Source organism: Dermacentor albipictus, chromosome 10 (genome assembly GCF_038994185.2).
Source record: "Dermacentor albipictus isolate Rhodes 1998 colony chromosome 10, USDA_Dalb.pri_finalv2, whole genome shotgun sequence".
NCBI lineage: Eukaryota > Metazoa > Arthropoda > Arachnida > Ixodida > Ixodidae > Dermacentor > Dermacentor albipictus.
This window is the reverse complement of record NC_091830.1, coordinates 66,259,670-66,287,236: the sequence shown is the minus strand read 5'-3', so window position 1 is coordinate 66,287,236 and position 27,567 is coordinate 66,259,670. Positions and strand designations below refer to the sequence as shown.

At 46.2% G+C, this 27,567-nt stretch overlaps 1 protein-coding gene across 3 annotated transcripts in view; it reads right to left on the bottom strand.

Moving 5' to 3' along the window:
* Positions 1 to 19,745: 19,745 nt before the first annotated feature.
* LOC135898601 (uncharacterized) overlaps positions 19,746 to 27,567 on the bottom strand; it is an 82,303-nt gene continuing 74,481 nt past the window's right edge. For all 3 annotated transcript variants that reach the window (XM_065427652.2, XM_070526680.1, XM_065427658.2), the window contains exons 3-4: positions 25,719 to 25,767; positions 19,746 to 21,523 (exon numbers count right to left, since the gene is read on the bottom strand). In XM_065427652.2, the coding sequence (XP_065283724.1) occupies positions 20,976 to 21,523; positions 25,719 to 25,767 (597 nt within the window). In that variant the 3' untranslated portion in view covers positions 19,746 to 20,975. The remainder of the gene's footprint in view (positions 21,524 to 25,718; positions 25,768 to 27,567) is intronic.

Below are 27,567 nucleotides of genomic sequence, written 5' to 3'. Positions count from 1 at the left end.
TCACTTGCGCCGTACTCGGGAGCATCCACGTTAGATTCTATGGCAGTCGGGCAAGCTAACATTACGCGATAGATCGAAGTGAACAGGTCCTCTGTTATGGAGGAAGCGTTGCCCTGCCTCGTTCTGCTGAAGCAGCGCGAATCGCCACTCCAGCCCAGCAGCCGAAATCGACCGTTCACGACCTGCACAATTATAACCCCCCCTCTCAATTGAATTGAAAGCAGAGCGTGTCCGTTATTTATACGTTACTCGTACCGGTCAGAGGTTCCAGCGTACTTGCTGCACGCATGGTTCTCTCCTGCCTTTCAGAAAGAGCAATATTGGCTTGGCGCGTGCAGTGCAAATGCGCAAGGCTCGGCACCAGCATAGACAACCGAGAGAATTGGCGACCACGATCGACAACGTTCTGGTAGATGAAGGCGGCCTTGCGCCGAGTGCCAAATCAACAGTTGACAAGTCAAAGAGAGGTCACCGGATAAAGGACAATGTACAAGCGCGACCACTCCTAGCGGCAACACTGCACCCTGTGGCAGCGCTCTGCGAAGCGCTTTTGTCGGCGCCCATATATATATATATATATATATATATATATATATGTGTGTGTGTGTGTGTGTGTGTGTGTGTGTGTGTGTGTGTGTGTGTGTGTGTGTGTGTGTGTGAAAGGAAATCCACGTATCCACGTTGAACAACAAAGTTACCCTCGACGTTTCAGCCATGGACGGTCCTTTGGCAAGAAAGGTTTCGTACACGTAAGGACTGCATAACGACAGGTAGCGACTTACCGCAACATTGTCCAACTAGAATCATGCCGAAACTTCGAATATAATTGGTTGTTTTTCAAAGTGGATTTCTTCGAATTGCCATACAGTTGCCAGGAACTTTTATTTTTAAGCTATGTACATATACAAGAAAGCTGCTTACGCACTGGTGTATATAAGCAGTGCATGTTGACCCTCAAGGTACCGACAGCGCGCGCCAATGTGTTGTGTAGATTACCAAAGCAATATACAACGACGTGAAGCAAGTGAGTATAGAATGCAGCTTCATAGGCATATATAATGGACACAAACACCTCCTAATGGAATTGTGCGTGATATTCAAGAGTTTCTGTAAATTTCTTATATTTGGTCCGCCTCCCATTCTAGGACTACAGATGCCCCTGCGTATTTGCCTATTGTTGACTAATCTTCCAGTATGTATATTTGGCGCCCTGACCGAAATATTATAGAAGTCTTAAACGTACTTGGACACCAGCACTGTGGCACAAGCGACAGTGCAGGTGTCTATTACATATGTTTGGTCCTTCTTTTTGTATGCACCTCTCCACAACATTCTTGATCCGACAAGGATAGAACATCGCCGACCCGCCACTGTCTGCATCCACCTCAACTGGTCGTTTCGCTTTAACGCAAACTTGCGAGAAGTTTAGTACGTAAACGCTAATATTGCATGACACTAAAGTTGTGACTACTGCGGTGCATCAACATTGCGTGGGAGTATACTTCTTGCGTAAAATGAAAATAAAGACATTTGTAAGTGCTGCGAATTTTAACCGGCGCAAATAAACGAAGACAGGAACACGTATACACAGGACCAGCGCTGTATATGTGTTGCTGTGTCCTCGTTTACTTGCGTGCGGTAAACTTGCAATCTGTCACACCAATTGGGCCAAATTGAAGTACCCCTCAGATAACTCAAGCAACGCATTTAGTTGTATCTATCTTTTTAATTTTAATTTACTGCTTCAGAATAACTTTGTCGAAAACGGCGATTCCTGAGCATTGGCTACCTACACATGCGTTGCTGGGTATACGAAAGTCAATAATACCGCCTTTCCTTTGACAGTACTTCGAGAGTAAAAGTCCCTGGTATTTCCTTACAGGTATATTTAGACACATAAGCTTTGTGAGATTGCTGGTGCATGCAGCAGAAATAAAGATCAGCTGGCTGATGACAACAAGGGATAATAAAGACGAAACACGGTGTTCAACCATAATTTGACCTCTGTGTCTGTATTATTCTTGCTCTGCGCATTCACTCTCATTTTCGTTTTCATCAGCTTCGAATGTGGAGCAAAAACCTTGCCAAACACCTATTGCAGTGCCGATGTGAGCATTTAGCTCCTCAAGCCACTTATTGGCTACGCTCACAAGTTAGCCTTGTGGATCGATTTATTGTGCACTTTTCTCACTGTAAGCGAGCTTCTGACTAAACAACCATTTTGCTCCTATTCATTTTGAAATATAAACAAAAAGAGTGAGCTTACTGCATTGTTGTTTGCATGGCACTTGTAAAAGTAAAGCCCAGATAATCGCAGCCAGAAACGTAACTTGCATCACGAGCGATGTGCAAACGTCGCCCAACTGTACTGTAACGAGCAATTTACTTCGCCACGCGGAAAAAGGACGCTACCGCCCAGTACAACTGTGAACAAGCGCTTGCGTTTAATCCCACTCGTGTGTACATTGTTCCGTGCTTTTCCATTGTTATGCACCTTTCTATAGCATCGCATACACAGTCACCGGTCTCACGCAGTTGAAACAAGCACTGTTACCGCAATACATGCTATGCGACTACGTACCGCAACTTTTCAAGTACTGTTACCGCAATGCATGCTATATGACTACGTACCGCAACTTTTCAAGTACTGTTACCGCAATGCATGCTATATGACTACGTACCGCAACTTCTCATTGTGTGCCTTTCAGGTAACATTTTCGGGGCCACCGGTATTAATGGATCACCTTGGTCATCGTGCAGTTGTGCTATTTTTTTGCATTTTTTGACGTCGCTGCAGAAACAGATGATCGAACATCAGGGGACGTAATCTAGGACGATCACTTCGTTGATACTATGGTCTCGGCTATCAGGCGCGCGCTGATTGGCTAGTTGGGCAAAACCGGATGAGCTGATTGGCTGGTGGAGCGCACTACGTCAAGTGAAAGCGATAGTATCGCCGAGTGATCGTCCGATAATACGTCCCCAGGCTCACGTCCCCAAGGCTGATGGAGGGTGGTGATAAGGACCTACAGCTCTTTAACCGCAATCAAGTTCTTTCAGCAATAGCGCTGTGTGTGTCAGATGTGCCTTTCCGTTGTCCTTGTCGTTCAGCTGGCGCTACAACAAAATAAGTTATCCCGTTCCAGTAAGCCCCTATCTATCATTATCGGCAATGGACGCCATGCTCATTAAAATACAAGTGCTAAGTTAGGGAACGAACAAGCAGTGCATGTGCAGGAATCACAGAGGCCTGCACTAGGCTTCATTATGCAGCATAATTCCAAATACCTTGTCGAGATTGTTGGTATTAAATCTATCTTCGGCGGAGAATACCCCTGCCAGAGCCGCTGCATTGAGGCCGTGTTCTGACGCAAGGACGGGTTTTCTTAGACATTGTTTCCAGTCCTGCGAGCTATAAGGTTGCTTTCCATGCCGAAGTCCCAAGGTCTACATCAAGTAAACACGCCGTCCACTGGCACAAAGTAGGCTTGTGCAGCCGCTACCTACTACATGTTCTTGCACTGCAATGAGATTCTGTGGTGATGTATTATCTCTAACAATGGTTTTTGGAATAATAGTAATTGCGCGTAAGCCAAACGCAAAAGAAGAAATGGGAGTGCTGTACGTGCGCTACGATGCTACTCATCGTTCTGGAGGCCACGGTTCTGCGCGTTTTAAGTCACACGAGCTTTGACAACCAATGTGCCAACAGACATCCTTATGTATTGTCAACTAGCAACAATCTCAAATTTTGCTAAACATCGCTGTTAACATCAGCTTATATTTTAATACATTATAGGACAACGGTTTCAGTCAGCTTTCCAGTTACCCGTCCCTTACAGCAGCTGACTGCATTTGGGCCTGCACATTCCCGGACTTCATGAGTCGATGCATTCGAGTGTCGATGTGAACTTATCTTTCCTTTATCCAGGGCCAACTCTCACACTATAGGAGATCACGGGTCATGTTTGTGCGTTCTGTACAGTATGGACTTGCCCAACTTGGCTCATTTCACCTCACCTTAATATCAGCCGCCGGCTTTGCACTTCTAACGTCGCACTGCTGCCTATCTGTCAACGTCAGGCCTACAATCATACTTTTCATCGCCTCCTCCCTCCCTCCTCCCCATTGCGCCGTCCTTAGATTAACTCCAAGTTCATTTATCCTCATATTTCCAGCATAGTACTCACCTACGGGGCAGAAACCTGGAGGCCTACAAAAAGGGTTCTACTTAAATTGAGGACGACGCAACGAGCTATGGAAAGAAGAATGATGGGTGTAACGTGAAGGGATAAGAAAAGTGCAGATTGTAATCACTGTATTGTAATCATTCTGGCCTATGTATTACTCGCAAGCGCCCTTAACGCATATCAAGAAATAAATGAATAAATATTCATAAATAATTACGGTCAATCCACTTCCAGTATCAGCTACACCAGTTTGATCTGTTGCTTATGTCGTCACGTCCCTCTCTCTTATTGCGCCCTTAACTTTAACTCTGTAACGCATTGTTCGATAGCTTGTTGCGCAGCCATTTCCTTCTTCTCACGTTACCTTGTTATCCAAAAAGTATTCTGCACAAAATTGCAAAATGCTTCTATACCTTTGCTGCTAGTCTTAGGCTGGGTATGGATATTAATAAGAGGGCTATACCAACATGTCAATTGTATCGTTGCCAAAGGCACCAAGTGGGATAGATTGGATCTCTAATGAAATCTGGAGAGGAAGCAGGGGTCCACGAAAATGACATCGCTCAACACTTCAGCGACAGAAGCCTAGAGTAGGTGCAGCCCCATGTGAGGAAACAAGCGTTGTGTGAAAATAAAAGCATGTGTCTTTACTTCATCAATGTCCATGGACATTTAAATATAGATTACCGACTGTAAGATATATATATATATATATATATATATATATATATATATATATATATATATAATAAATTACGGCAGTCCATATACAATATCAGCAACGCTTGTTTGCTCCGTTCCTGATGTCTCTAAATTCCTCTCTTTTATCGGGCCCTTCCGGTCTGTACCGTATTATTTAATCCCGCTTTGCGCGTTCATTTTCTTGTTCTCAAGCAACCTTGCTATCCTCCATGTTTTTCGCACAAACTTAGACCACATGCTTCAATATATTTGCTGCTAAAGTATAAGCGCAGGTCTGGATATTACTAACAGGACTATACCAACACGTCAATTGCACAAATACGAATAGCACCAAGCGGGAGGCATGACACATTTAATAAAATCTTGAGAGAAAACAGGAGTCCGAGAAAAGGGCATCGTCAACACGAGCGACAGAGGCCTGCAGTCGGTGCAGCCTCGTGTGAGGAACCACTTATTGTGTGAAACTTAAAGCAGCAGTTTCGCAAGAAAAGCGAACCATCCATTGCGATAGCAAATTAGTACACAACTATGCGAAGCAAGTATAGTAGTTTAATGGGCCATATAATCTTGGCGTCATGTGCTTGCTAATTGAATTACCAACCATGGTGTCAGCGCGCACAAGTAAACATGAACGCATCACACTTGTTGAGCGCGGACACCCGCTGTCAAAACGCTGTTGCGAGCAAGCGAGGCGGCAGCAGCGGACGGTGGGACCTTCGTGGTGTCTATAAAGTAAAAAAAAAATTACCGACGATTAGGTTACTTCCTAATGCGAAATTTGAGCGCAGCAAATGCGAGCCTTTGTTTGCGTTTGGCCTCGGCCTCGGCCGCGCGAACGGTAGAGTCTTCTCTGCGACGGCGATGAGCTTCTGCTTCAGCCTCACTTACTGCTGGTTGCTCTCGACGGCGGCGATGAGCCTCCGCTTCGGCGGTGCGAACTGCCGGCGACGGTGTTCTATGCAGTCACGTTATCTTGACTCTCTAGCGGCGTCAGCGGCATCCAGCGGTATCAGTCGGTCGCTGCTAGCGCTGGGGGGATGAAAGGGGGGCGGAGCTGGTTACGAGGCCGACGACAACGCCGACGACGACGCGAAACCCAGGAACGGACGCCAAAGAGCTGCGCTCTAAAAAATATGGTTTTTAACATGCCAAAACCACTCTCTGATTATGCGGTACGCCGTAGTAGAGGACTCCGGAAATTTCCACCACCTATGGTTCTTTAACGTGCACCTAAATCTAAGTACAAGGGTGTTTTCGCCCCCATCGAAAAGCGGCCGGGATTCGATCCCGCGACCTCGTGCTCAGCAGCCCAACACCATAGCCACTGAGCAACCACGGCGGGTTGGTGCAGTCTATAGCTTTAAGGCAAGAGAGGCGGGAACACAGCGCGCACAGAGGTATGAGCTGTCTGCAGATCTCTTCCAAGATGCGACGAGCACGACCGTGCAAAGTACGCACTTGTTGGCGGAGCCGAAGGCGCCTCCCTCCCTCCCGCGCTGCCTCCTCGCTTTCCTCCTCGTAATGCGGCGACATTGAGCAGCGATCGTCAGTTCCCCTTGGCACCCTGTCGTGAACTGCGCCTCTGCTGCCGGAGCCCAACCGCCCGCCCCCTTCTTACTATCCCCCTACGGCGTTTCGCGCGACGGAAGACGGCGCGTTTGCTCTCCGCTTTCCTCCTTTGCGCGCGCGCCAGGTTGAGTCGCGATCGTCGACTTCCCTCGCGTCCTTTCATTCGCACATACAGTACACGGCGAGCGGCGACGATTTTGTCGTCCTTGAGACTTTACACGCAACCTCACGGCGAAAGCGACGGTAGAAATGCGCCTGGAGTGTTGCAATAATGTATCCCACACAGTGAAAAACTGTCACCTGTAGCCGTCTGTTTGCGCGACAGAAGACGGCGCGTTTGCTCTCCGCTTTCCTCCTTCGCGCGCGCCAGATTGAGTCGCGATCGTCGACTTCCCTCGCGTGCTTTCACTCGCACATACAGTACACGGCGAGCGGCGACGATTTTATCGTCCTTGAGACTTTACACGCTACCTCAGGGCGAAAGCGACGGTAGAAATGCGCCTGTAGTTTTGCAATAATGTAGCCCACACAGTGAAAAGCTGTCATCTGTAGCCGTCAGTTTGTGCGATGAGGAGAGACAGGTCTGTTATTGCGTGTCTGCAAGTTGCTAAAATATGTTGAAGCTTTCTACAACGAAAAGGTGAGCGGTATGGTTAGCGGAAGCTAATGTCTACATGGCGAATAAGCGGAGTCCGCACCAAATGGTGGCGGTACTTATGTTTCAGAGAAGATCAAGAAGCACACTTGCTTCTTCGCTTTGAACTATAAACCACTAGGGCCTACGGCAGCAGAGTTCTTAGCGCCGACAATTAGCGGCGAGTATTTGGACCAATAGGAATAGCGAGTGACGTCACGGCGAAGACGCCGCTCGTTCCGGCTCGCTCGGATGCCGCGCGCGCTCGTTCCCTTCGTGTGTGCTTGAGGTATTGGTGGCTCGAACCATACTTAAGGACATGTCAGCTTCTATCTGCTGTTATGCTTAAACCACAGTTGCTCTTTCAAAAGCGCATGAGTCGAGAAAATTTCCGGCTTGTATATCGCAAGCTATGTAGCGTTTAAGGCGCCTACTGGTCTTGCAATGCATATATGCGTCGTGTCTGTCCATAAATTTTGCGTTAAAAGGAAGTCTGCAAATTCAACACGCGAAGTTGTGTATGATGCTTCGATAGACACTTAACATTCCCTTAGTACTTAGCTATGAAAGACATCGCATCTTACATGGCAGAAAAATCTTGGAATTTGGTGTCAACGTTATCCGTGTTAGAAAGATACTGCCGGCGAAGCTATCATCATGACCCTTACTACTGTGGTTAGTTGTCTAGTCAAATATGGCCACTTTATTAATGCTCAAAGAAATAGAGGCGCGCAACTTTCATTGCTCTCCGAAACTGGCCCCCATAAAACAAATTGCTCATGGCTGCTAACGCGATGGCACTTCATGTAGAGTATTTACATAGTTAATTTAGAAATTTCAGGTGCTGCCATGAAAGAAAAGTTTCGTGATTAAGATCACGCGCCAATCAATTGCAAGCGATGAAATATTTCATAGTGGCCCTCAGTAGCCTTCATCGACGATATGGCACAACCAACTAGCGCAGCTACCGCTGCGCTAGCTGGTGTTAGGAATGGCCGGACGGGGTGGCAACGTGCCAGCTTTCAGCCCGCTGCATGTGTTCCAATCCGGCCGGACGGGGTGCACTTCGGAGAACTGCGAATGGCCGGCAGCGACGTGGCGCGCGGTCAGCTCTGGAATGTGGTACTCGGCCGCGGCTCCCGGGACAAAGCAGAGTTCTACGAAGCCCTCTGACGTCGGCTCCGGCCCTTTTCACCTGTGTGTATGTGCGGCACGTGTATGACAGCCCTCATCCTCCAAAAGGGCGGGTCATCTACGGTGACGTCGAACGATGACTGGACGAACGTTTCCGTCCACTGGGAATCCGTCCACCGGGAATAAAGGGGGGACCAAGGGCTTATAAGCAGTGATTGTCGGCTGCTAGGGTGTGCTCGTCGTCGGGAGCTGAGTGCTCGTTGTCATGCTAGAAATGTACTAGTGAGCTGTGTGCTCGTAAGCTGTTTGCTGTAGGTTTGTCTTGCGGGCTCCATATGGGAGTCACGCTAAACTGTCGATGTATGTCTTGCCTAAAATGTTAATATGTAAATAAATCCTGCTCACCGAGTTCCTCTCTACGACCTTCAACTCCTTCAAATGGTGGCAGCGGCGAGATCGTCCGACGAATCTAATACTGGTTGTCGACTGTCGTTATGGCGAGGTACGCATTGTTCGCGAAACCCATCAGCTCACTACAACTTCGAATTTAAACCATGAAGCAGTTTTCTTACGGCGTCAATTGCAATGGCTAAAATATACACCAGATATTACAGCGCAGCTTAGGGTGCATAGAAATGAAAAAATTCAAGCACCTTCTGCCTCACCATGTCTAGGTCTAAACTTGTTCAATTTTACAAACGGAGTATTATTCGCTTCGTCATTACATAAAAGAGAACTTTGCAAACCTTCATAAGGAAGTCACCACAAGCCTTACATATTTCACTTTTTGACCCTACACCGGGGAATTACGTTATCTTCAATATGTCCCATACTACAAATGAATGACGCTTCGGCTTCTTTCTGGCTGCAGCCATATACGGTCCAAAAGGCATATTTTACTAAAGAATTTGTGCCGAGCAGCCTGTGTCAGTTCGTCAAACAGATTCGCCATGTATATTCGACAAGCAACAACCGCCAGTAAATTGCTTAAGTGATTTTAACGTGTAGCACGGAAAAGGAATTATATATTGGTACATTCCTTTTCGTATTCTGTAAACAGCCGTAAGCCTCAATTCGTTTTACTTCAAATTACCGCCACTTAAGCTAAGCACCTAAAAGAATCGCCTAATTTTGAGAAGGAGTTAAAGAAGCAAGTGGCGCTGGTAGAACCTAAACTCCAATGTTAAGTCATCGTGTTACTGCGGAGCTTTTCTGTGAAGAAATGCAAAAATTCGACATTGTACCATGAACTACTCGTCGTGAGCAAACCTGTTTTAGCGGATTAAAATCAAGGTAACTGTCGTAGAAGTCACATGTAGCCAGCGTTTTTGACATACTTGTTGCACCGCGGCAGGTATGGTATAACTGGATTCTTATATGCTAGGTTTTTGCGGTTGTCGATCCGCGCATGAAAAACCTTCAATGGGCTGGTCTGCGCTCCTTCGGCCGGCACTGTAGCGTTGCCTTTGAGAGCTGTAGTGTCGTCTAAGAAATAAGCACTTTGAATAAATTTTCGTGAGAGATGACGTCGTAAAGTCATATTTGGAACGACCGCCGTAAGTATACAAGATTATGGAACGAGTGCGAACAAACGAAAGTACTGCAGAAGGCGCTCGGACAACGCCAGAACTGCAGGATACGACAGGCGCGAGTCCGTGCCCTGACGTCACGCGTCACGCCCATGTAGTTCGTTCTCAGGTCTAATAGTAGCCTCGGACACCACTTGCAGGCGAAGGACGCCTTTTCGGAACAGTTCCTCAAGCTCAATTTCAGCCAAGGTTCGGCCTACCAGTCCCCACGTGGGAGCTGCCCGCAGCTCTGCCATGGGCAAAGCTTATCAGGACCTTGTAAATAGAGTTGTTTGTAAATAAAGTTCTTTGTCTGTCTGCCTGCGCTCTAAGAATTGCTTCCCGAAGATGCAGCAGTGTGGTGCTTCCGCTCATGTTCATAATATGATACCCGAGAAAATGAGACGGAACGGTTGTGCCCGGCGGCCGTTCAGAGGGGGGATGTCACCACGGCGACATGCACTTGTCACGCTTCACGCTACGATGCTTCACACCTGTCAGCAGCCAAATTAGCCTGTCCAAGCCGGAGTGAAGGTCCGTGTAAGGCTACGCTTCTAATCATCTGTTAGCCGCACAAAGTGGCATGGCTACGCCGGGGACCGGAGTCAGAATGCATTCGCCCTACTTCCCCTATTTGTGCCCAGTGTTGCGGTACGGTGGTAGCAGAGCCGGGTTTTTGAAATATTCCATGCCTATTCCACTGCTTTCAGCGTTTCGTGCGTAGTAAGAGCGTCGCTTGGCCGCATTATGAAGGGGCTGTTGTTATCAATGGGACCAGTTGGCCTTGAGACTCGGATAACAAGTGTGTCGTAGAAATGAGAGCAAGGAACAGCTGCGAAACGTGAAAACTGTTGTTGGTGCTCCTTCCGTAGGTGATGTGCTGTGTCTTCGCGTTTCCGACAGGCAGTGCAGTACCTCTCAATCAGCTTATTGGAGGGGGCTGCTTTATGATGCGGGTGGGAGCACAGTCACATGGTATCTCATATTTCGTGATGTTTCTTTGCCAGTCAGAAAACAATTGTATGCAATTAGTACGTCACTGAAAACATCGCAATTAGATGTCATTTTGGGCTGCCTACAAATGTCTCATTGACGCCTTGATAGTTAGGACAGTATTTCTCCCGTTAGATAGAGAATTACAAATACAGAAACAAATCTCAGTACCAAAAATTACTGGCGGCTGGAGTAACGCTACTGCTCCTTTTCTAAGTCTTGGTTCATGATAGTCGGGGCACCCTGTATAATTCACTGAGTAACCGAAACAAGGCCCAGCCGGATGTACTTGAAATCAGAGTGAACAGCAGTCATGCACAGCAGCACTTATGCTCGGACTCACAGAAAGGGAACAAAGAAGAGAGAGGCTGCCCTTTCGTTGTAAAGGCGAAGCAATATTATTGGTAGACAAGTGTAGGACAATTACATGAAGGAAGATTACACCACCGAGAGACGACAGATTCTTGGCGGTGCGAGAGGACTCAGACGGTGAAACTGAACGGTCTCCTACTATGAGGTCTTGTAAATTCTCATATTCTCTGATAGGTTACCTATCCGCGCGTTTATAAATATATACGTGGGGTTTATAAAGCTGGTCGGGCCCCGGAAAAATGAAAACGTTCCATCTATGCTTCCAAGGAACGATCACATCCTCACTGACCATCGAAAAATAATTAAAAATGTTCCATTCAATTTCCACTTCATAAATACACACACCGACCGGTAATTTCCATTGCATTACAAAATAGGTACCATGAAAATTGACTGTCAGTCTCTTTAATAATTTTTTATAGACAGATTACATTGCGGTCAAACAGGACCTTCATTGGGACAAATTGGCTCATATATTTAGTCGGGGAATGCAGCGCAAGAAACACAAGGTACATATCCTCCTTGTCTCTGTCTTCCTTGCGCTGTATTCCCTAAATTTCTATTTGTCTCCTGAATTTCGAAGGTCCCCAGGTTGCCAGGCATGAGTGGCAAATGCGTCGGACCGATGAAGGAAAGTCATAGACAACAAAGTTTATAGGGCATATTTCCTCTTCGCCTAGGTTCTAGTTTTCAAGGAACTCAAAGATGACATTTATTATTATGGAGCTTTAAGGGCCCTTGAATCTCTATTTTCAAATTTAAATGTCTTCAAAGATTTTAAGGAGGTATGCGAACCTTTGTTGCGTTTAATTTAGTTCTATATTTCTGGCCGACCATGCAGCATCCGGTCGGAGTAATTGTCTCGACTCAATGAATGAAAATATGAAGATGGCAGACTTGCCAATATTTTGTCGTGGCCTTTGAGTGGAATACACAGGACAGGAACTTTTTCGATGATGACAAACCCTTATATGGGAAGTGGGAAGAAGGCTACGATATACAAGGTTACCAGGACAGAAAAATACATCTAAGTGCACCCAACCCACACATGCTACAAGTTGCATGCTGCACACACCATAGATCACAAATTTAAGATAAAGAAAGCAAGAATAAGAAAGTCATGTTGTATTTACAACCAGTTTGTCGAAGCCAAGTAGGACTGCATATGCGTATATTGTTTTACGCGTTCTTAATGCGGGTGCGGTGTTTGCTTAGTTCTTAGAACCTTTTAACACATCTTTTGCGCATGCCATTTGTCCTTTTCTGTCTATAGTGTTCCTGAATATGTTATTTTTTGCAAGCAAAAAAAAGGCATTTCATAGTCTTACAATTTTATATTATGGACAACAAAAATTTTGTGGTCGCTAGATGGAATGCACAACACAGGGATGATTTTGGACGATGAGACGTTCTTACGTCGGAACGAGGCTAACACATACGATAAAAAACACACCCAAGTTTGGCAAAGAATATGATCCAAACAAGGATATCTAAATTGTGCACTATGAATCAAGTTGCAGCTGTGACTGAACCTGTACAAAAAATTACCGACGATTACGTTACTTCCTAATGCGAAATTTGAGCGCAGCAAATAAGCTGTTTCACCTTTTTGATAGATTGAGGCAAAGAAATCGAGCAACACATGTATGCGCTATCACAGAATTTTTTTTTTTATTCTTCACACGTATTCCTTTAACAAAGACTCCACTAACAGTTCTTGACAGTCATGAAGGAAGCTTTGTGGTCGGAGAAATAGACTGATATATGTTCGACTTGGTACACCAATGCTTGATTCTCAAAGACGAGATCTATACAAGTGCCTCGCGAGGTTGTCACAGCCGTGGGACGCGTTACGAGCGAGAGGAACGGGATGTTCTCCCGCATAAGTGTTAGGAAATTGCTGTTTGTCTTTATGTCAACATTAAAGTCCCCCACTACTAACATCGGTGTGGATCGATGGACGGTTAATGCGAGTTGCAGGAAGTGCACGACGTCTTTCGTGAGTGCGGTAGCGGACTCACGAAAGCGGTATCAGTCGGTCGCTGCTAGCGCTGGGGGGATGAAAGGGGGGCGGAGCTGGTTACGAGGCCGACGATAACGCCGACGACGACGCGAAACCCAGGAACGGACGCCAAAGAGCCATTTGTGTAGCCAGCCCTCCTCCACAATCTCTCCTCCTCCCTTCCATCATCCTCCCTCGCCCGGAGAGCCGACAGCGCGCATGCGCGGCGGCGGAGCAGATTCGTCGGCGAGCTGGTTACGAGGCAGACGACGACGCGAAACCCAGGAACGGACGCCAAAGAGCCATTTGTGTAGCCAGCCCTCCTCCACAATCTCTCCTCCTCCCTTCCATCATCCTCCCTCGCCCGGAGAGCCGACAGCGCGCATGCGCGGCGGCGGAGCAGCAGATTCGTCGGCGAGCTGGTTACGAGGCCGACGCCGACGACGACAACGCCGACGACGATGCGAAACCCAGGAACGGACGCCAAAGAGCTGCGCTCTAAAAACACGAGCTTCGTGGGAGTAAGAGAAGCAGCAAGGAGAGGTGTCACTAGTGGAGCAAGGACATCTTCTTCAGCAGATCACTTCATGTCTGTGGTAGAGGGACAACTACATGGCACACGGGCGTCTATTCTTCGGGACATCAGCTTGAGTGCAGTTCTACTGAGGAGTAGTCTAGTTAAGAACAGTCACCTCACAGGCAAAACAGCACCAATAGTTTTAGGCAACGGTACAATGAGGTGGCTGCCGAGGCCAATATACAGTAGTAACAACAAAACCATACTATTCAGGGCAATAATAATTCAATGTGTTGAGAAACCCTCGTACAATTGGAAATAAGTTTTTTTTTACAACCCAACTTCTCCGGACTTTCACTGTGTACATGGACTAGTGAATTCTGGTGCCATGCTTCAGGAGTTATGTAATACTCTTCGTGTATTGGGCGATGAGATGAGTCAGGGGACAGCGTCAGAGTACATTCGACTGCTGAGGAATGGTTGGTGTGCAGAGTACACTTTCTATGGGAAGTGATGTGCGCGAGTATTAGGGAAGTGCTAATTGATTCCTGCTCCAATTGGGACGCCACACTGAAGGCAGAATGACGATCATCGCACCGGGTGTTGTGGAGCAGGTTTCTTATCAGAGAACTCTTGAGAGGAGGGCACATTATCATGTTTCAATTATTAAAAAGATGCAGAACAAAAAGACATCAGACATAAGTAGAACAATAGAGTCAATGCACGTGACCTAAATTAGTGAATAAAGGAAGGACGCACAAAGTTGAGAGCGCCAGAGTAAAATGGGTAAACGAAGAAGTCATAAAAGAAACCACGCAATGACAGAGAGCAAAAGAGACAGGACATGCAGCGGAAGCGGCAATCAGACCTACAGCTTAGGACAGTGAGGGCAGCTGTCTTGGTGGAACCCAAACCAGCGTGGTGCCCCCAATGGATGACGTGCCTCCAATGACACTCCACTGACTAACATCCCACAGCTCCAACAGCAACGCTCCGTGGACTTAGCAGGCACAAGGGGGAGCACCCACAGCAACGACCTATCGGCACATTCTTCATGAGGCCGGGACCCCAGCTCCTGGGGCTATGCTTTGAAGGCTAAGCGTATAGGTTCAAGCAGTCCAGACAGTTCAGCTCGACGTCATCGCCAACTTCGGGCCAGGCCAGCCATCCCGACGTCGCAACCAATGATGCCAGATCCCTCACCATTAAAGTCATGCTATGTGACGTCAGAACCAGTTGAGCCTGCTTAATGCTACGTCAGCGCAATTTGTGTATCGTGTTCCATCTATTTGGTCTAAGAGCAGGTCTATCAGAACAACACTAGGAGTTCTACGAATTCTTGGTAAATACACCAGAACTTTCTTACCCTTGTTCGTTCCATGGTTCTGAACTAGTAACTTACAGCACATGTGCAGCGTGTTTTAGTTTTGCTCTTAGTTGTACTTAGGTACGTATATTGCATCAGCTTATGCATATTTTCAGCTTCGTTCCCCTATAACAGCCTCTCATTATCAAAAAGGTTCCTGCGTCGTGTATGTCGTTTAGAGACTGTGGCAGTGACATTCTTTCTCTAAGACCCGTCCTTGAGCGAATCAGCTCGACACCTCCAAGGTGGTGGAAGTCATGTGCTCCGACTGCACGGTAATTTAGAAAATGCAATTCCTGGCAAAAAGCAACAGCTAGTGGTATTCTGCTGCCCTCTTGAAATGTGTTAAACAGCTGGCCTTCTAACAGTGTGTCACGGCTCAATGCCCACCGACCACCTGTATGTGATGGCACTTTGGACGATTCTGATGTCCGAAGTATTTCTCTACTACCTTAAAGGCTGTTTCTGCCACTTTTCACTAAATAAATAGCCTAATATCGAAAAGTGAAAACGAACATAACGGTGAATTAATAGAAGGAAATGATGACAGTTTCTTGCGTCCTTGTCAGAATTTGATTACATTTTCACTATGTAGCATGTGGCGATGCTGCATAATGCTAACTGATGTCATCACTCATGCAGCTAGAAAATAACTCGTAGACGCACCACTTCCATACCTTTATTTCAAACCAGAGAGTATCATGCTGCCGAGTTACACCTTGTTCCATCTTATGAGAATAGAAAAATAAATAAATACAGAGCATGCAATAACAAATTAACTTGAAATCAGGCGAAATGGCCCCTCTAACGGTCCGCAATGTCAGATGTCATGTGGTAAGAGAACAACCACAATTTCTGGTACTGATGGCACAATTAAGCAGCAAGAACAAGTCCCACAAAATTTATAAACTGGGCATCGTAACTAAACATGAAACTAAGAAGCCATAAGGCTGATTTGTCCCACCCCCTTGCTTACACAGAAGGAAACAGTCCTACTAAAACACCAACAAGGACTATAGAAATGTATGGCATAATGTACAAATTCATGAGAGCCCCAAATACACATAGTATACAAGTATACAAGTATACAAGCATACAAGCCGATAAAATGCTTTTTCTTCGTTGTTACCAGTTGACAATTTAAACACGAGCAACCACGGCGAAAATTTCATGATGTACGACAGAAGTGCGATTTCCCAATCTAGATTACATTCTCATTCAGCGTTAGTACCGCTACAAAAAACGCAGCGTTATCACAGAAAATGGTCAATTGTAAAGAAAATAAAAAGGAACGCATTTAAAATGTTTCTGCAATGCAGTAAACAGGCACCCTTATTTGTTGCTGCTCTCGTGCGAGCCACACAAAGCACAAATGTGAGAGGTGGCTTACGCCCTACTAGACTGCTAGATTGCATTCCCACATTGCCATGCTAGTAACAAAACTTCCTCGCCATGCGTGAAAGCCTGGCACAAACCGACTAGATGAGGATCTGCACATCCCATGCAAGTACCTGAAACAGGTTTTGCAGGTTTTGGACAACCCACACACTGATGTCAAGGTCAGTGCTAGAAATCACATGAGTCAATGTTTTTCCATATTTTCAAGCATCCCTGTGAACTGTCACACGGCAAAAGCTAATCCCATTTGCAAGTAACAATTACTATGGTCGGAAAAGAGGCAAAAATGATGTTCTGCGTGCTTTCTCGAAATGTTTTTGCAACAATCAAAAGTGGCCTTGAAATATGCGATCTGCAGTTGTAGATAATTTGTGAAAGAATATGCAACAGAAGCCAAGTCGAGCCGAGCCAAGTGTGGTCAACATAGTGGAGTGCACGGAGAGAGAATTCAGCTAAGAGAATGGTGCGCACATATCGCTGCAGCTCTCATGTGCATGCAAAACAAGCACTGAAACGAGCAAAAACTGCTGACTCATTAGACCGAAGCACAGCAAGCAACTTCAAGAGCGGTGTGGACGCTTTGGGTACGTATTTTAACGTACCTGGGGGCAGGTTAAAGATGCCGAGGCGGTCGCAATTATTCCGAAGTCCCTCACTACCGTGTGCCTGATATTGAGGTGGTCGTTTTGGCAAGTAAAGCTCCAAAATTTAAGGATAACAACTCTAGGAAGTGGTACAACAAAAATATACATTGCTTACATGGCCATCAAGCCAATGAATGAAGAGCATATTTTTCTAATGTGCAATGTGATGTAAATTAATGGAAAGTTTTCGAATAGGGGCCCCAAAGAGCTTTGCGGGGGTTAACGTTGGGGTGCGAAGGAGTGAAGAGTTTTATAATAGGGCTTCGCGTTTGCGCATAGCATTTTGCACTGACAACGCCACTACGGTGTGAAAAAAGCTATTAGAAATATTTAAATAAAATATACAATTTTATGATAAGAACAGTAATTTTGACTTTCGTGTTGTAGCGTTTATTTACAATTTAGAGGTTATTCCATTAGCAGCAAACGATTAGGTGCGCTTAGTTTTGAGTAACCAACTTTACGTGCCTTCACCAGCCAAGCTAAGCTGTTCTAATCCGCGATCGAATTCGGAATCAGCGGCATCTAATGAATCAATCTTCATAACACACGCTAGTTGAGAGAAAGCGATAACTGCAGTAACTTCTCCTAGCTTGCGAACTTTACGCGTTACCATGAGTCAAGCTATTTCGTGCTAGGTTAGAGCCCGTCGCTTCGATAGGTGCCACCATGTTCGTTTACGCAAATATGTTGGGGTGGCTTTTGGGGCTCCCGCTTATTCAGTGAAATAGCATGCCCGACACAAAACCCAAACGCAGTTTGCGTCTCGCGCATGCGCAGTGGCTTCCACGCTATTTGGTTGGGGTCCCAAACGTTCAGTGCCCCTATTCTAAAGCTCTCCAATATCAAGTAGATAGCAATTATTCTCATGTGGTGAATATTACATTTGATCCTTTGCGGCTTATCGAGCCCCTGCCGGCATGCGAAAACATCCGTTCTGTTCAGATGTAAGAAAGCACCCAACGAACGTGCAGGCACAAGTTTGCTGGTTATGTGGATTGGTAGCAAGATCTTCTGGGAATTGTTTTAAAATTAGCAATTTTACTTGGAGGCGCTCAGATGATTGGGAGAGGATGTGCAAACGAAATGTCCAGAAGTGCGAAGGCAGGATGATTGGTTTCTCGATAACAACACCCCTCTTCACACTGCTTTGTCTGTGCCACGGTATTAGGCCTTTCAGCAAAAGGCCATCATTCTCCAATCACCTGCTCACTCAATTCATCGGACATACGTCTTTGTGACTGACAATAAAGAAAACCCCGTCAACAACAAAAAAATTCAATTAACGGAAGTTGATTTGTCATAGAAGGCAACATGAAAACAGCTTTGCGCAGGGGCACCAAACAACATCAAGCTTCAGGAGTTCCTGGAGGAGCTTCCAGGAATACGGGATAGGTTGGATATGTGTGTTGCCTGCCATGGAGATTATCTTGGAGAAAACGAGATGCTCTCTCCTAAATGTAAATAAAGCTTTTTTTTAGAGACAGCACTCTGCTTGTATTCATATATTTACTCAGAGCAGAGGGGGGTTACACCTTTGCACAATTCTGAGACAGTGTTCTTAAACGGGCCCTGAACCACTTTCTATTGAAGTCGAGAAATGGATCTCAAGTTAAATAGACTATTTCAGATATACCTTGGTGCAAAAAGAACACGATGCGTTCAGCAGAAACGGAGTTAGCAATCAATGGTCCCCTGTGCTCCCGCTCCTTCAATGCCTCACTTTAAAGCGGAGCGCAGCAGTATCTGCCACAGTCGCAGAAAGCTCAGCGAGCGGACACGTACCAGCACCTTGCGATGGTCGTGGTACCTACGCTACGCTGCAGACCGTAGCTACACGCAACTATGTTGCACAGCATTTGATTTCTGTACGACAGGGCTTGAACACGCGCCCGCACTCCTTTAATCCAGTCTATGTGGTGCTACGTGGGGCAGACCGGCGTTGTCCTGTAGCAGCTTGACCAACGGATAGTAGCCACATTTAATTTGCATGTTATGAAGTGAAGACTGCCAAGGCACCTAGCCAGGCGCGGCCAGGAGTGAGCGCATGACGGAAAACGGGCATTAGGTATGACCTTAAGTTTCACGTCTTTCAAGGCTACTTGAGTGTTCAAAGGTAGTCAAAATTAGCAAGACCCGGTGGCTATGACACCGATAAGCAGGGTGGCAAAAGTTGAATCCCTACGTGGACGGCCGCGGTCGAGCGCGAGTAGAGAAGAGTCGGCTTGTTTCGTAACGTAATTCTCATAGAAATTTGAAAACAGACTTTCAATTTCTACAGCCTGTATACCAAGCAGCATCAATCAATATGCGCAGTAACAACAGGAAGAAGCGCACTGATCTACACACCCTTCTTGATGTCAACTATTGGCCAAAAGCAGCCGTGTATGAGAATCTGCTATGTGACGAAATATAGCAGCCCAAAAAGACTGTAGAGAACGCTTCTGTTAAAGAAGGAGTATGAGAAAAGGGTGGCTTCACGATTCACTTGCAAACTCCATGTTCAACGCACGACTGTGAAATTTCGCCGAGATGGTCACATCACTGCATGCTGTCCGCGGAATGCGGTAATTCACGAATCCCGAAGGGTGGTTCAGGGCCCCTTAAAGCAATCCTTTCACGATATTTCCTGCGATTCAGCAATGGCCGTGCTGAAATAGGTGACCAAGAGCCTTTCTAGCTCTGAGCCTAGCTTGTTATCTTCACAAAGTGCCTGTAATGCTTTCGGTCATATATTTCGAAACGTTCAATACCGAGTCATGCAAAATGTCACAAACATAATCACATCCACGAAAGTGACGGTCCGAAAATACTACTTTTCTTTAGCTGCCTCTGGGCTTCCATATCTTTGGGACAATAACTAATGACCTCAGAAAAAAAGCCCTTCATAATAGTAATGCAGTCTTGCGTGCAATCCTTTTATTGGTTCACCTACATTGATATGTGACTATATTGACTGTGCTGGAAAAGCGCACAAGCATTGTTAGGGACTTTTAAAACACACGCCGTGAAATATTTGCCATGTGGCAAATCTATTGTCATTTCCAACAACTGGCGTTTGCGGAGCTTAATGTCGGTACTCTTGTACGCTGTCACAGTGCAAAACTAATATATTTGAAAATAATTACTGTGGTCATAAAAGAGACGAAAATGGCGTTATACGAGCTTTTGGCACTCAAGCATTATCTTGCAATTGAAATAATAATATTTTGAATAATGAAATTATCCTGCATGGTTGCAATCAATTAATGTTTTGAAATGTGTGCTCTGCCGGTTCAGACAATTTGTTCCAACTGTATGCAACAGGAGTTGAAACGAGTCATGCCAAACATTCAAAGGCTGGGTAACATGGTTGGTCCCTGCTCTTATATGCCTGTGAGACCAACTTCTGCAACAAAACAGTTAATTTCAAATTCCAGAACAGGAACATTTCCAAAACCATATGAAAAACTACGAACTGGTATCGTCGCAACTACAAACATGGCTGATATGGCCATCTAGCCATTGAGTCGAGAGGATATGTTCTGCAGCTGCAATGTGATGCATTGCACTGTGATGCATTGCACGATGATGCTCTTGAGAATGTCATGTAGCAGGCACTTATTAAAGGTCAGATGGAGATTATTATTTTAATTTATAGCATTAGAGAAGCATGATTAATAAGGAATGCAATGAGTAGACCCCTCGTGTGGAGACTAAAGATTTGGTACCAAATGCTGAAAGAATGAGTTTACTTCTGAGGAAATGTCTTCAATTTATTTCCCTATGTTTCCCCATGTGACAGCAAGGAAACCTTATTTTGAACTAATTGCTTTAGTAAGAGATTTAATGAGGTTTACCCAGCGACAAAAGTATCATATCTTTGCTGCACTCTAAAATGGAGATGTTATTTTCGAAATGCCTCTTGTTTTTTAGCTGCCTGCTCATTTTGGTCATTTTGATAGGTCTCCAGCCCCTCTGTTTTTTCTGTTGGCTCCCCATCGGTTGAGTTCACCTTTTCCCTTCCAGATGCCCCGTCATTCTCTCCACAAGCGTCTTTTCCATTTCTTAGTCCACCTTCTCCAGACCCGCCAGTGCCTTTTCCGTTAGCAACGTTTCCGGTTTCTGCTCCAGTTCCTGTCTCGCTTCCTCCGCCACTATTTCCGTCAGGATTATTTCCCGGACCTTTCCCTAGTATGCTTTCCAACCATAACCCCACAGATGATGCCATAGCACCGACGCTGGCACCTCCCGCTGCAACCCCGGCTTGTGCAGTGGCCGTCAGCCCTGCGGCTCCCCAGCTTTGGCACAGGGCAAACAAGCTGCCTTGGGCAATGTAACCCCCTAGCGTTGCTTGGTATGCAGCAGCCGCCGAGCCCGCTACAACTCCAGTCGATGAGAACCCAGCAGCAGCCAGGGCAAGGGGCGCTGCAAGCACAGCGACAGCGCCTACACCTGCAAAAAAATCAACGAATGTCAGCCAGCGTTGGGTTGGCTTACCAGTGCAGAGTATTGCACAGTGCGAGGAGAGAGTCGAGTTATAACCAGAGTTCAGCACTTTTCGCTCTCATTGTTGATCCTTAGGCATACTTGTGTTGGTGTTTATTCAAAAAGAGAATCTGATTTCATTTCTTTCAGCGACAATAGCCTTGATTGAAAACTTGCTAGACCTGTCTTTTATCGCAAATTTTTTTTTCACACTGGAACAGAGTACTCATCTTTTACCGCCTTCATGTAAGAGTTCACATTCCGTCATCCATATGCGAGATTAGACAGTTTTAGTACTGCGTACGTAGCGTACGCAACGGCGTTGCGTACGTAAGATCGCTGCGTTCTGCAAACTGCGCATGTGCAGAACGCAACACAAACGCTACGAGATGCGTACGCGGCCGCTGCGTACGCACGCATCCGATTCTTGCGTGCGTACGTAGGCAGCCTTGCGTGCTGCTCTCGTGGTTCTCGTTTGTTCGGGAGAGCGCGAGACAAAAGAGTTTCCCAAGATGGCAGCGTCAAAGGCGACTCGCGGAAGGCGGTACTTTCAATGGCCTACGATTTGGCTTTGCTGCGTGAAGTGAACGCGCAGAAGGCATTCCCAGACCCTGCACGTTGGGAATGCATAGCAAAAATAGGAACTTTGTTTTTGAGGAAGTGTTCAGTGTGTGCTGTTTGCGCGAAAGGCTCGACCTGCTTTTGGCGCAGTTTATCGCAAATGACCGTGCCAGCCTGAGAAAGCAAGTACTCGTTTTTTTTATTTTTCTCGATATGATTCGTGCATTATATCCGCATTAAAAGTAGAGTCTCTTAAAGGCCTAAATATAGTCCGACGAAGCGGTAACGCGCCCACACGTTACATGACGTTAGCGAGATCAACAGCGTCTAGTTTGGCCGACGGTTCGCCGTACTGGCGGACACGGCCATACGCTCCGACGCGCCCGGCGTCTAACGCTCGCCCTCTTACGTACGTAGGCATTTCGCAGTACTAAAAGCCCCAACGCGACACGCGCTCCTACGTTCCGCAAAGCCCTTGCGTGCTGCGTACGTATCCTCATGACGCAGTACTAAAACTGCCTATTATTTGGCGTTATAGTGATCGGTGATGGACGCCCTTGGCATTTTTTTTTTGTATACTGATGAAAAATCACGATAGCAATGAAAACAACAAACAAGAGTGGTGGTGAAAACATTCATTGCGCAATATACAACAGAGGAGACCCCGAATGGAGGACACGTAAGTGAGCTCCCTAGTCCGGGACTCTAGTGGAGATGACTGCCGTTCGGAGCACGCATCACCAGGGCACGCTGGTCGCACAAGGTAGAGCAGCTGAGCAGGGTCTCCTCCCAGGCCTCATGCGGCAACGAGGAAACGGGGGACAGCGGAAAAGAGGGACAAGCAGCCACCATATGGTAGGTGTCGGCCAAGACCCCACAATAGTGACAGTGCCTACTTGTATTAGGCAGAAAATGTCGAGCCACAGATGGACACAAGTTGGTCTGTGAGCAGTGCAGGGTTCGCTCATCGGCCTTAGACAGACAACAGGCCAGCGTAGGAAGGAGCTGACGACCATCGCAGTAATAGGACAAGATTGTTTCAATAGATGTGAGGGACTGGGTTGCAGGATCAGGCGAGGGGGGGGGGGGGTGAGGGGCAACGTCCCGGAGCAGAAGCATGCGGGCGGCCGCATCAACAGCCTCTTAACCAGGAAAATCCTCGTGACGTGAGGACCAGGCAAGACTGACAGGGTGATGTACGAAATGCCAGGAGGCGGCCCGGAGGAAGCGACTCACGAGACATAACCGGCAAGGCGGACCAGGCAGAGCGTGAGCACGAGATGACGCTTGCAGTGGGGTGGGAGGCAGCCAAGGCAATGGCGACATCCTCCGCCTGAGCTGAAGTAGAGGCCCGAAACGAGAGGTCATCAATCCTGTTTCCCTCTTGGATCATGGTAGCTGAAAAGTAGCCAGAGGGGGAAGGACCCGCGACATCCACATAGAAGACTCCGGGGTGAGATCCTTGTTGAGATGTAAGGGTGCGGACACGAGCGGCCCGACGAACAGGGCAAGAGAAATCCTCCATATTGCGAGGGAGAGGGGGAACCATGTCTGGCCCCATTGCTAGCCTGTATATAACCGATGTAATGGTCAACGGTCTATACGAGTGAATTCTATCTTTCTCCTCCTTATCTTTATAAATTACATTCATTATACTTTGTCGCCAAATGTCCGGTATTCGTTTATCTTTTAAAGTTTCTTCCACTGCTTCCACCAGAGCTTCCTTACTTTTTGGTCCTAGTTCATTAATCAGCCTGACGGGAACCTCATCTAGCCCTGTGGCTGTGCGCTTAGGAATTTTCTCTTCGGCTTTCCTTACGTTGAAATTTGTCAACACCAGCTCCTTTTCCACCCAGGTCTCCTTCATGCTCTCGTTTTCTTCAAATACAACCTCGTCATTGCACTGGAAAGATTCTGCTGTTATTTTTTTTATGTAATTTATTGCCGCTTCTTCTTCCAGTCTGTTTTCATCTTCATCTAGGATATGTTTATGTATAGAGTTTGACTTCCTGCCTATTAATTTTATGTGGTTCCAAGATATTCTAGGTGCGGCCTTCTTTTTCTCACGTATTTCTGACAACCAACGTTCACTTTCACCTTTTAATTTTGCTTGCACCAGTATTGGAACCATAGACTTTTTCTCCCGGTATATTTCCCATTTACGGTGTATATCACATTAGTAACTTCATCCTGTCGCAACTGCGCCTTCTTTGCCTGCCTGTGCTCTCAGGATGCTTTCTGTTGTTTGGCGATCGCGTCTCGTATCTCCCTGTTCCACCACCTTTTCGGTTTCTTTTTTCCTTTCCAACTCAGCTGCGGGACGGCGGCGCCATCCAGGAGCGATGGGTCATACTGGTTTGTCTGGAGCAGTGGAAAATAGAAGGGGGGGGGGGAGCCGGCCTTCGCATGCGGGTCATTGGTTGCTGGTGGAGAGTGAAAGGGTATCGTGACGTGAAGAGCCGCGATGAGACAAGAGGAGGGCACCGGAGATGGCCTCGCGCTGCGTGTTTGTTGTGCCACCTGGCAAACGCGTATATGGTCATATCTGCGCCTCCAAGGGGACGTCAGGTACGCCAAAGAAATCGCGCAGAATGTAAGCTTGCCCCTTTCAACCCCTGTAACACTGGTTGCGTTCAAAGGTGCATTGCACTCCAGAGCTCCCCATTGGAGGCATCCTTGAGCAAGATGAGGTGCGCATTAAGACTTCCTTATAAGTTTTGCTTTACATAGATTCCAACAGGGCACATTGGATCTGCGGCATTATTCTCTTTAGTGTCCTTTGGGAGTAAACCGGATGAGGATGCCCGACTCTTGCACGTTAATCAAATCGGATATTAAGAAAGCGGCGAGCTCAGCTGACCAAGCCGAACTCTTGGCTTGATACAAGCATGCCCCATGCCCCATGCTGCTTGGTATAAGCAGGTCGACTGCATGCCCCCTGTTCGATCTGTACGTGCAGCAGAACGATGAGAGCAATGACAACGACATGAATACCAACATCCTATGAGAAAGGACGGTGGACATGGCAAGCCCCGTTTCAAGCTTTTAAGTGCTACTCTATCGATGTCATAACAAGCAGAGAGCCAAGCACTTAACACTTCTCAAAAACCTTTCACACATATACAATCTAAAAACAAGTTTACACTCTTTGGGGCTTACCTTGTTTCCAAACAAAAGCCGTGTTCCGTGTCCCCTACACTTCCTTTCTTGAAAACTTCACTCACTACCTTCTCGTCAAGAGTGCTATCTCAGGCTTATAATGCACATTCAATTCGTGACCTGGAAGTACCGGGCAGCAGTAGTAAAGAAAGAAATTTGATGGAGAATAGATTACGATTATTGTTTGGGAACAAGGTAAGCCCCAATTTGTGTAGACCTTTCTCATTGTAGAGAAGAATGCTTAGGCTCAGAGTCGACTGTTGGAAGTATCATTCCACACTGAGAGATTTTCACTGGACCTTTGTCAGCGACTTGATAGATGGAAGGGCTTTTGTTAAGGACTCCATGGATGAACCACGCAAGGAGAAATGTGGAAACGTGCCACCATGATATTGCTACTAAATTTGAACTCAGATGCAAACATCTCGTGCAGTTTACCCACCAAGTGTTACTCCAGCCACGATGCCTGCGGTCTTGAGCATCTCTTTGGCCTGCAATCCCACAGAGAACAAAAGGAAATGAGACTTTGAAAAAAAGAAAATGCAGGAAGCACATCAGCAATGAAGTTCAACTTACTAAGCTTTTTTTTTTTTACCCAAAGCACCGCGCAAGATGCCCGCAACCACTTTAATGCAATAACCACTCACTGAACCTCGATTGCTAAGCTGGTGGATTTGCTGGGCCATAATAGCCACAGCTGTAAACCAGCCACCGTACTTCTCCTGCCACCACAAGGCCTCAGGTGCTTATAGTAATTATAAAGAAAAGAAAGGCCATGCAGTCAGACAGAATTTATTTCGGCTAAAAAGCGGAGCACCCCCTATAAGTGTAGTGAATAGTGAGGCAAAACTATCAATAGTATTATCGATACGAACAATCACCAGCGATAGAACACTATTGATAGTTATATCAACAGTGCCCTATCAATAAATTAAGTTCACGCGATACACCGCATTTTAACAGTGCACATAAGCTTAGCTCCATTTCCTTTTACTGTGATAGCAATTATATGGACACTCCGACCCATTTCTGCCGTGGCCGTGATGTTCCGTATAAAGTCCAAGGGCGATAACATTGTCGCTGCACCCTGTATGCTATCTATATGTGCAAGTAAAATTGTGCAGGAAGCGCGCAGTCTTCCATGGCACGCAAAGCATCAGGAAGGAGGGAAAGAAAGGAGGATTTCCAGCGGCTGCTGTGTATGGCGCGGCCGCACGGGCCTTATCTTGAAAGCAATCTGCGATGGGCACAGAGTGTGCGAGTGCTGACAGCTTTCTGTGCGCTGTGTTTTGAACACCGAGTTCAAGTTGAAACGAGAGGCATCCCCCCAAAGGTAAATTCGCTCACTGCTGCTGCCGCATTTCCTCATTCCAGCATTTTGACAGCGAGTTTCCGCGGTCATCGAGTGAGATGTGTTCATGTTTGCTTGGTGCGCGTGACACCGTGCTTGGTAATGTAGTTAGTAAGCAAACGCTTACAAGTTTATACGGCCAATAAAACCCCTATCCTTACTCCGTATAGCTACCTACTTATTTTCTGTCGTAATCGGTGCTTCGCCTTTCGGGCGAAACTGCAACTTTTTTTCTTAGTGTTTACTAAATGGTCAGTTCTGCAAAATTTCAGTGTTATCTTTAGCCGAGAATTCAGAAACTATTTAGTGCACTGTCAACAGTGAACGACTGCAATACTATTGATAGTACTGCTACTATATAAATATTGTCACATTTTATTTATTTATTATTTTATTTTTGAATACTGCGATCTTGTACACAAGGTCATAGCAGGTGGGAAACATTGTGTTAAGATACAGAATTACAGACACAAAGAAAACAAAATTGCACATACAAATTCAACAAGAGAATACAGCGACAAGGTCAATTGACAACAATCAATTCAAATGCTCTTGAAATGAATGTAATGATGTCTGTCTGACAACATCATACGTGAGGTTATTCCAATCAGTGACGGTCCTTGGAAAAAAGGAATATTTAAAACAAATAACTCGCGGATTTAATGGTGTTATAGAAAGAGATTGGTTATTTCTAGTTTGGTACCCCGAGGAATACGTAAGGATATTGGAGGTGTCAACTTTGAAATTATTATTAAATAATTGATAGAAAAACTTTAAGAGACATATGCGATTTCTGTTAGGAATAGAGGGTAAACCGCTTTTCTTCAGGAGGTCACTGACTGATGCTCCCCCGTAAGTGTTATATATAAACCTTACTGCTTTCTTTTGGATTCTTTCACGTTTATTTATGTTTACCTTTGTAAAAGGGTCCCAGATTATT